Source organism: Boleophthalmus pectinirostris, unplaced genomic scaffold (assembly GCF_026225935.1).
Source record: "Boleophthalmus pectinirostris isolate CB_2022bp ecotype Guang Dong unplaced genomic scaffold, ASM2622593v1 HiC_scaffold_4, whole genome shotgun sequence".
Lineage (NCBI taxonomy): Eukaryota > Metazoa > Chordata > Actinopteri > Gobiiformes > Gobiidae > Boleophthalmus > Boleophthalmus pectinirostris.
In genome coordinates, this window is record NW_026571353.1 from 37,397,610 (window position 1) to 37,408,086 (window position 10,477).

The following is a 10,477-nucleotide window of genomic DNA, read 5'->3' on the forward strand; positions in this document are numbered from 1 at the left end:
GTGTGTCAGTGGATCTGACCACTCAACGAAGGACGTTAATGTCAAGATCAGTGTACGCTCTTACCAAATGAACTACTGCCATTCTTTAATCTTAACTTCCCTTTATGTTTACTATACCACTGTGCTTCAATCTAATATGACACCGTTTCATTTAAAATTTTTTATGAATGAACTAGAGTCAGGCTCAGGTGAAAAGAGCAGAAGCCGTTTGGAGAATGCAGGGTCCTCGCAAGTGTCTTTATGCTCCAACACAGTCTATTTTTTGCCTAAAAAGTTACATACTATAGCTTTAAAGTACATTTAAAACCACTATTTATCAAATAACAAAACATGAATAAGTTTGAAGGTTTATTGTGTGACCTGTTGAGTAAAGCACTCACAATGTAAACAGCACCGTTGAACTTTACATCGAACTAACAGCTGCTAATAATGTCACATCATATAGGATAACAGCTATGTTATAAATGTAATATTTACTATTTACACAATGTTTTACATTCATTTAAAGTATTTAGAGTGGAAGTAAATGGTTTCTTAATAACAGCATAAAGAAGCATAATATTATAGGTCAGTGGTTCTCAAACCTCTGGTCAAACTGAAGCTCTTCTTCAGTTTTGAAAGCTTCCAGTTTGAGTCAGTTTTATCCACATTTTTATTTTCTTCTGGGATGATCCTCATTTGGAACTGTAGCAATAACAGAACAAAGAAATGAAGATTATTATTTATTAAATTTGATATAGCTAGATCTAATTTAGACATGGAATAGTCCTGGTTTAGATCTGGTGGCACTCGGATGGCAACATATATTATTCTAGTTCTAATTTCCAGTTCTTTGTGTGAAAAGTTTAAGAACCACGGTTAAACGGACAAACATTCATAATTTCTAACACAAATGACATCATAATATTGTACACTTTACGTATAATTCTACCAACACATGTTTCTTCTACTGCTTGTCAATGGGCAGCAGCTCTCTCAGTGGTTTAATGACCTCACCGACCAGGGCCCCTCTCCTGAGTCTAGCGCCCCCTGCAGTCTTATCCACCACCTTCACCCTGAGCTCCAGCCCCCTGAGCTCGCCCTCCTCCAGCTCCGTGAAGAAGAAGTCCTCGTTAAACCTGTACGTGACCCTGCTCTGCCTGATGACGGCGCTCCTCTGCCTCTGCCTCCTCCCGGGCATCAGGCACACGTGGAGGGCACAGCTGAGGGCCGACACCCGCTCCACAGACGCGACTCGGAGGCGGACGGTGCAGCCGGGCGACAGGGGGGCGGCGTGGGTGTGGTAGTGCTCGATGGAGAGGCGGATGGTCCCTCGTCCCTCCAGAGGAAGCTCGTGTTCTGTGGGCAGTCTGTCCCAGCAGCGCAGCACGTCCAGGGGGAAGAGCAGCGGGGGGCACAGGCCTGCGGGGCTCCTCTGGATCTGAACCAGAACATGTGAGAGACGTTTATACAATCACTTTATTTGACTCTGACCGGTCCTTTTAAGATAATTTGGAATTACAAATTAAACATTATTTTATCTCATGCATGGACTAAAGCTGCACTGTTTTAATAAAAAGTGTAAGTGCGTTTTGGTGTTGCCAAAAAAAAAAAAACAAACAAACAAAAGATATAAGGGAACAGAAAATATGTAAATGCAAATTTGATTTAACAGCCCTAAAATGTAAATACACACATGCAAACACTGCACTGAGAAACTCTCGACTACAAACATTCATTCATTTGTTTTTTTCAAAGTAAAATGAAAAAAAAAAGAAAATGAAAAAACAACTGTTTTCTTCATTATTTGTCTCCAAAACCAAAATGAAAAAAACAGATAATGATTCATTTTTTCAGTTAAAACAAAACTAAAACAAGATTAAAACAGGACTGAACCAGGACTAAAACAGAACTGAACCAGGACTGAACCAGGACTAAAACAGAACTAAACCAGGACTAAACAAGAACTAAAACAGGACTGAACCAGGACTAAAACAGAACTACACCAGGACTAAACAAGGACTAAAACAGGACTGAACCAGGACTGAACCAAGACTAAAACAGGACTGAACCAGGACTAAACCAAGACTAAAACAGGACTGAACCAGGACTAAACCAGGACTAAAACAGGACTGAACCAGGACTAAACCAAGACTAAAACAGGACTGAACCAGGACTGAACCAAGACCAAAACAGGACTGAACCAGGACTAAACCAAGACTGAACCAGGACTGAACCAGGACTAAACCAGGACTAAAACAGGACTAAAACAGGACTGAACCAAGACTAAAACAGGACTAAAACAGGACTGAACCGGGACTGAACCGGGACTGAACCAAGACTAAAACAGGACTAAAACAGGACTGAGCCAGGACTAAACCAAGACTAAAACCGAACTAAAACCGAACTAAAACCGGACTAAAACAGGACTGAACCAGGAATGAACCAGGACTAAACTAGTCTCAGTCCTGGGCTTAGTCCTGGTCCCAGTCTCTGTCCCGGTCTGGTCCCGGTCTCAGTCCTGGTCACCTGGCAGTCTACGTGGGCGCACCTCTGGGCCAGTCCCTACACTCCTGGTTCAGTCTTGATTTAGTCCTGGTTCAGTCCGGGTTCAGTCCTGCAGTTTAAGTCATGAAAACTGAAAATCCTTTATCCGTTTTTTCACTTTGGTTTTGGAGACAAATAATGAAAAGAACTGTTGTTTTTTTGTTTTCTTATTTTTAATTTTATTTTGAAAAACGAATGAACCAATGACACGCAGATGCTCTCACCTGTGTTAGGGCGGGGCACGAGGCCGAGCCCCGGAGCATGCTGGGAGACGCCAGGGGGGACGAGCCACTGGACGAGGGGCCTTCACACACCGACGACACGGACCCGGACTGAGGGGCCACCGCGCCGCTAATCGCCCCCGCCGCTCTGAGCCCAGGAGGGGGGGTACCCGGGCTGCGGTCAAACAGGTAGAGCGGGCGTCTGGCGTGGAACAGCGACTCTTTACGTCTGGTGTTGGGGCGCTCGTAGAGACCCAGACTCTCGGGTCGGACGGGTCTCTCCGGGTGGGGTTTGTGGGGTCGGTGGGGTCTGTGGGGCGGGTCCGGGTGGGTGAGGGGCAGGGAGGGGCTCTTGCACAGTCGGGGGGGTAAACAGAACTCTGGGATCTGCTCTGGAGTGATGATGTTCTGATGGAGGCGGCGAGAAGATCCGGACGCCTCGGGTTTGTCCAGGAAAAAGCTCCAGTCCAAAGACACGGTGTCCTTCAACTTCTCCAGAACCCACATCCTGAAACCAAACCGTGGAAGAAAAATACTCAATAGTGCAGCTAAAAATTATGACATTCTGCAAGTGTAATCCAACCAGGAGTACTTGGAATGGTTTCAACTTTTAAAACAGAGTGAAATTCAATAGTATTTGAGTTTAGTTGACTCCTGCCCTCCAGTTGAAATACGACATAATCACACTTCTGTTTTACTCATTACAACAATGTTGGTAAAAAGTCCACACTTTCTAGACTCACCTGAAAATTCACTCTGGTCTTCGTTCTCTGGTGTCTGGTCTTCGGTCTCTGGTCTTCTTTGAGGGCTATTTTCGATCTCTGGTCTCTGGTCTGGTTTTTAATTGGATCTCTGATCTCTAGTATCTGGTCTCTGGTTGCTGGTCTCTGGTCTTTAGTCCAGTCTCTGGTCTCTGGTCTCTAGTCTCTGGTCTCTGGTCTGTGGTCTCTGATCTCTGGTCTCTGGTCTCTGGTCTTTAGTCCAGTCTCTGGTCTCTGGTCTCTGGTCTCTGGTCTCTAGTCTCTGGTCTCTGGTCTGTAGTTTCTGGTCTAGTCTCTGGTCTCTGATCTCTAGTCTCTGGTCTCTGGTCTCTGGTCTCTGGTCTCTGGTTGTTGGTCTCTGGTCTTTAGTCCAGTCTCTAGTCTCTGGTCTCTGGTCTCTCTGGTCTCTGGTCTCTGGTCTCTAGTCTCTGGTCTCTGGTCTCTGGTCTCTGGTCTCTTAGTCTCAGTCTCTGGTCTCTAGTCTCTGGTCTCTGGTCTGTAGTTTCTGGTCTAGTGGTCTCTGGTCTCTGGTCTCTGGTCTCTGGTCTCTGGTCTCTGGTTGCTGGTCTCTGGTCTTTAGTCCAGTCTCTAGTCTCTGGTCTCTGGTCTCTGGTCTCTGGTCTCTAGTCTCTAGTCTCTAGTCTCTGGTCTCTGGTCTCTGGTCTCTGGTCTCTGGTCTCTGGTCTCTGGTCTCTCTGGTCTCTGGTCTCTGGTCTCTGGTCTCTGGTCTCTGGTCTCTGGTCTCTGATCTCTAGTCTCTGGTCTCTGATCTCTAGTCTCTGGTCTCTGGTCTCTGGTCTCTGGTCTCTGGTCTCTGGTCTGGTCTCAGGTCTCTAGTCTGGTCTGTTTCAGGTCTGGGGTCTTGCGTGTGCCTCTGGTCTTTATATAGCCCTCGGTCTCTGCCCACGCCTGAGTCACAATCGTTTTCTCCGCTTCACCGACCCCAAAACAAGTGACTCTGAAAATCTACAGCCGATAAAATAACTCAAATTTAACCTATAAATCTGTCTTTAAAATGTCTTAATCTGCATATTCTGAATGAAGTATTTAAGTATTTTAACTTTATTCATGTAGTCAACAATTGGTTCAATCCCAAAAACAGGATTACTGCATTTTGATACATTTTACCAGAATTAGACCTATTTTTATTTTCTTCTCTTGAAAATATTGGTATATAAAGAGTTCAGTGTAAAGCTTCTCAATACTTTTTAAACTGGACTTGTATCTGGTTTTACAAATGAACTCTTCTGTACTCAGTGTTGGGGAGTAACAGATTAGAGTAACTGTATTCAGTTACAGTTACTGTTTCAGTGAGTGGTAATTGGATTACAGTTACTTTTGTCATGGTTCATGTTTTGTAGTGGTTGTAGTTTGTGTTTTATTTTGACATTTGTCCTGTCACCTTGTATTTTTGAGTTTTACTTCCTGTCTTGATTGTTTGCCCCGCCCTAATGTGTTTCACCTGTGTCTATGTGTTTGCATTTATACCCTGTGTTCTCCTCTGCCCTTGGTTGGTCCATTGTCTCTGTCCGAGTGTCTCTGTGTCTCTTGTCATGGCAATTTAGTCTTGAGTTTTGGATTTTTTGATTTGACATTAAATATTTTTGAAGCAGTCCTGCATTTTGGGTCCTCCCTCTGTTTCCACGTGACAACTTTGTTGAAATAAATGGATTACACAGAGGTATTTTCCTGTCACATTTTCATGTTTGGGCTAAATCCCACGTCTGCCTTCAGTACAGCGTAGACATGCAGGTCTACTGTGTGCCTCTAACCAGGACTAAAACCAGGACTAAACCAGGACTAAACCAGTCCAGGACTAAACCAGGCCTAAACTAAGACTAAAACCAGGTTTAAACCAGGACTAAACCAGGACTAAAAGTAGGACTAAACCAGGTCTAAACCAGGACTAAACCAGGCCTAAACTAAGACTAAAACCAGGAATAAACCAGGACTAAACCAGGACTAAACTAGGACTAAACTAGGTCCTAAACCAGGATTAAACCAGGCCTAAACTAAGACTAAAACCAGGTTTAAACCAGGATTAAACCAGGCCTAAACTAAGACTAAAACCAGGTTTAAACCAGGACTAAAACCAGGACTAAACCAGGACTGAACCACGACTCAACTAGGACTAAAACCAGAAGTAAACCAGGACTAAACCAGGACTAAACTAGGCCTAAACTAGGTCTAAACCAAGACTAAAACCAGGACTAAAACCAGGACTAAACCAGGACTAAACTAGGTCTAAACCAGGACTAAAACCAGGACTAAACCAGGACTAAACTAGGTCTAAACCAGGACTAAAACCAGGACTAAAACCAGAACTAAACCAGGACTAAACCAGGACTAAACTAGGTCTAAACCAGGACTAAAACCAGAACTAAACCAGGACTAAACCAGGACTAAACTAGGTCTAAACCAGGACTAAAACCAGAACTAAACCAGGACTAAACCAGGACTAGAACTAAACCAGAACTAAACTAGGACTAAACTAGGAACTAAAACCAGGACTAAACATCTTATGTTAAGATTTCCTAGTCTTTGCTACTTTACAGTAAACAGTTGCTTATTCATGGAGATTTGGGTTCAACAGCCAATTTGAAGAGAACAAACAAGAATTTTCAGGATGTGGTCGCTGCATTCATGTACTTTTAAAAAACAGGACAATATCAAGTAATCCAAAGTATTCAGATTACGTTACTCCCCTTAAGTAACTTCATGGATTATGTTACAAACTACATTTTGGTGTATGTAATCTGTAATCTGTAATCTGTAGGGGAATACATTTTAAAAGTCACCTTCACAACACTGTCTGTAGTAAGAAAATAATGACTCTGTATGTTTTAAAAAGTGCAGGTTTCATTTACTCTCACATTTAAATACAATAATACTTTAGATTCACTGACACACTCTTGTTGGTTGGTTTGTCCTTTGCAGTGGACGGTGCGAGCGCTCTGATCACACACTGACCTCTGCAGTTCAAAGCCTGACCACAGGGGGCACCGCGGGGGGCCTCGCTCCTCTGGGGACTCACCTTTAGCTCAGGGGCCACTCGCAGCAGGAGCTCGACTCACCTAAACCAGGTCAGACCCTCTCAGGGGTTTATACGAGGGTTTAAAATGATGGGAAATGACGCTGTTACCATAGCGATTAAATAAACAAAATATTAACTATATCTTTTAAAGGGGGAAACTTTCTGAAACTGTGAGGTTAAGTTAGGACAGAAACAGGACAGGTGAGGACAGGAAGCTGAAACAGGTGAAAAGTACTACTGACTACCACCACTAGAGGGCACACTTGTATTTCCTTAAACAAACTGTACGGAATTAGGCTCATTTATTTTCTTATGTTTTTTTTTTTTTTTTAGAAGAAGCGTTAAAACCTGTATTTTTTTTATTGAAATGTTTATAATATCTAGTTTTTCATTTATTCAATATCGGTCCTGGTGTTTAGTTTTTGTTAAATGTTTTTTAAATGAATTATAATACTTTTATAAACACTGTTCACCATTCATTCACTTCATTTATAATCACACCTGCCCCTGTTTTAAATGTTTGTCTGTTTTACTGTTTTGTTTGTTTCGTTTGAACTGTCTAAGCTCATGAAAAAGAGAGTCTGGTCCACTCACCGGACTCTCTCTGTATAAATGAAGAAAATTAAAAATCCTCACTCTTTTTCACAGCTCTGTCCTACAAAAGGCCCAACGCTGTAACATCATGTTTGGTCAGAAATGGGTTCAAGTCATTTTGTTTGTATTTGAGACCTCCTTTATTGTGTGAATAAATATCTTGAAAAATACTGAGCTCAAAATTGATCTTTGACCCTTATCTGTCAGTTCCTGTTCTCTGCCTTTGTATCATGAGCCAAAAATAAGGAGTCGTGCAAAGACAAAAGGCAATAACAGTGTATGTTTTGTTTGTGATTTTGTTAATATAGATATATTTTTTGTATTCAATGATTCTTAAATGATCTTTAATGTGAAAGTATTTTGTGTATTTATTCAAACTGTACACACTATACTGCAAAGTCATGTGTGTGTCAAACTGTGTAAGTGTCGCCGCACGATCCTCATCAGCACTAAACAGGAAATCCAAAGCTCTTCTACGTCATTTCAAACAAACTCCATGATGACTCGACCTTGGTGAGATGTTCTTATGGTAAATGGTCACATTTTTCTATAGCGCTTTTCCACCTTCAAGTCACTCAAAGCGCTTAACATCAAGGAACCACTCACCCATTCACACACACATTCACACACCAGTGTACGCAGACACTGTGGGCAAGGTGGGTTAAGTGTCTTGCCCAAGGACACAACGACAGCATTCATCTGTGGGAGCTGGAATCACACCAGCCAACCTGTGGGTCAGTGGATCTGACCGCTCAACCTGTGATGTTTTATGTCGAGAGCTGGAATCGAACCGCCAACCTTCAGATCAGTGGACTTATAATGGATGAAAGTCAAAATCAAGCAAATAATAACGATGTCAGTTTCTGCCTTTTGTCTTTGCACGTCTCCTTATTTTTGACTCATGATACAAAGGCAGAGAACAGGAACTGACAAATAAGAGTCAAAGGTAGATATTTTCCCGCATACAAATATTTCTTCATTATAGCAACTAGTTGTCAAATTTTAGGAGACCTACCTATTGTACTTTTGTCTGGACAAAACAAAAACTCTGAAGTCATTTTTCTCAGTTTCACACTCTGGTGAGTTAAGGTCTTTTACTTTTGTAGGGGCAGACTGACTGAAGCGAGGCTGACAATCTGCTCCATCAGCCCCTCGACCTCCACAAACACTCACAACTTTGAAGTTTCATATTAATGCAATTTTATGGTAAAATTCAGAAATACAATGTTAATATAAAAGCATTTTGCAAGTTTTACATTTTGAACCAATCTAATCATCTACTTAAAGGTGCACGGAGTCTTTCTGGGGTTCAGAGATTATTGTTGGTTTACCTGAAAGTTCCACAGTGTGGCATTAAACGTATTACATTAGTTTTATTACAGGTGTTTTAGAGCTCAAAGATCCAATAAAAAACCTGCATTTATACTGTGAGCATGTCGCCTCTCCACAGACCTGACTTGTTGCTTGGCCTGGTGGCGTCCCCTGCTTGGGTCCACGGCGACATATGTTTCATTTTATACAGAGAACAAAACAATAACATCTCCATGGAAAAGTTACACAATGTGACTTTAAGATAAAGGAAATAAAAGAGCTGCAGCAGAGTTTCATGTGTTGAGTTTCTGAAGGATTTAACAATACAAAGTGTTAAATGAGAGGAGGGGGCAGGGGTCTGTGAGGGTCTGGAGTCCATGTCCTCCTCAGAACAGTTTTATGGCTCTAATAAAAGCGGAGGGGGCGTGGTCAGAGCGGAGGTCACATGGGACAGACCCGAGACGCTGCAATTAGCGCTAATGAGAAAGAGAGTGAACAGGACAATGATACGAGAGGCACTTTAAATCTGCTGCTGTATTTCACCGTGATTATTACCACTTATGCCGCTATTATACTGGAGGTGGAGAGGAGGAGATGAGTGGAGAGGCTGAAGCGGCTCAGGGTTCTGCTGCTGCGGTGGAGATGGTCAGAGGAGAGTTGTGGATCATGTGTTAAAACTCAGTATGTTTTCACGTTTATAGATGTCTTGAATTCTCCGGGTGGGTGGAGAGTCGCTGCCTCAAGTGGAGGAGTTCAAGTATCTCGGGGTCTTGTTCACGAGTGAGGGGAGGATGGAGGACGAGCAGAAAAGCAAAGCTCTAAATTTACCGTCAATGTCCGTTCCTCCCCTCACCTATGGTCATGAGCTCTGGGTGAAGACTGAAAGGACGAGATCGTGAATTCCAGTGGTCGAAATGAGTTTCCTCCGCAGGGTGGCTGGACGCTCCCTTAGAGACAGGGTGAAGAGCTCAGTCACACGGGAGGAGCTCGGAGTAGAGCCGCTGCTCCTCCACTTCGAGAGGAGCCAGTTGTGGTGGCTCCGGCATCTGTTCTGATGCCTTTAGGGCGTCTCTCTCGGGAGGTGTTCCAGGCGTGTCCTACCTGCAGGAGGCCCCAGGGAAGACCTAGGACCTGGGAACACATTGTGGTCCTTTAACTTAGGTTCTTTTTAAAGACAATGCAGTAAAGTGTATTTACCTTGTTGACATGTTTTGGCTGCTAGCTGCAAGCCATCTTCAGAACTGTCACCGGTGTTGGTGGTGACGTGTCGTATATCAGCTGTTGTTACTTCCTGTAGGCGTGGTCTTTAAAAAGAACCTAAGAAGTTAAAGTATATAAGAAGACATAATGAACATCATTGGCCTGACATTGTGGTCCTCCCGGAGGAGCTGGAGGAAGTGTCTGGGGTGAAGGAAGTCTAGGAGTCCCTGTTTAGACCGCTGCCCATATGACTTGCCCTGTATTCTGCCTGTTCCACCAGACTGGGCCGGGGCTCATTTCAGAATCACGTCTCAGTCCAAACACTGACCTGCTGCTGCTGGAGCTGAAACCTGATTCAGCACCAGAGCTGAACCTGTTCCAGTTCAATGCTAAATATGAAAGTTACATTTCATAGTTGAGATTTACTAAATGTAAGTAACGAAAAAGTCAAAAATAAATTTAAAACACAGTAAAAAAATAAATAAAAATGCTAGAATAGAGAAGAACAGCCTTTTGGTGGAAAAACGAGCTGCCAGAACCACTGAACAGGCACAGTGGTGGCAAAAGGAATGTGTAACTTTTCTTGTATAGAGTCAACCACCTGCTTGTCTCCATGGAGATGTTATTACTTAACCTGGAATGTTCCATTTTATTCCATTAACTTTATTGAGACAAGCGAGTGACACCAACAGGCCAAGTTACAGATCAGATCCGTGGAGAAAGAGTAAAACTGCACGCCAAACTTACACGCGAACAAAGAAATCCAATCAGCTGTTTACGTGACATTTCAATAATCAGATTACTCCAGAAATCAGATAACGATCGGATCT

At 43.0% G+C, this 10,477-nt stretch overlaps 1 protein-coding gene across 1 annotated transcript; it reads right to left on the minus strand.

Annotated features, from left to right (window-relative positions):
* Nucleotides 1–946: 946 nt before the first annotated feature.
* LOC129411331 (C2 calcium-dependent domain-containing protein 4C) lies at nucleotides 947–3,254 on the minus strand. The gene is made up of 2 exons (XM_055161966.1): nucleotides 2,751–3,254; nucleotides 947–1,420 (listed from the first exon to the last, which is right to left on the minus strand). The coding sequence occupies exons 1-2, from the start codon at nucleotides 3,252–3,254 to the stop codon at nucleotides 947–949; spliced, it is 978 nt and encodes a 325-aa protein (XP_055017941.1).
* Nucleotides 3,255–10,477: the final 7,223 nt, after the last annotated feature.

Bases quoted from the DNA above. Each gene is read 5' to 3' on its own strand.
- LOC129411331 (XM_055161966.1), bottom strand. From the start codon at position 3,254: ATGTGGGTTCTGGAGAAGTTGAAGGACACCGTGTCTTTGGACTGGAGC. The intron at 1,421-2,750 runs GTGAGAGCATCT...GTTCTGGTTCAG, and splicing joins CGTGCCCCGCCCTAACACAG to ATCCAGAGGAGCCCCGCAGG.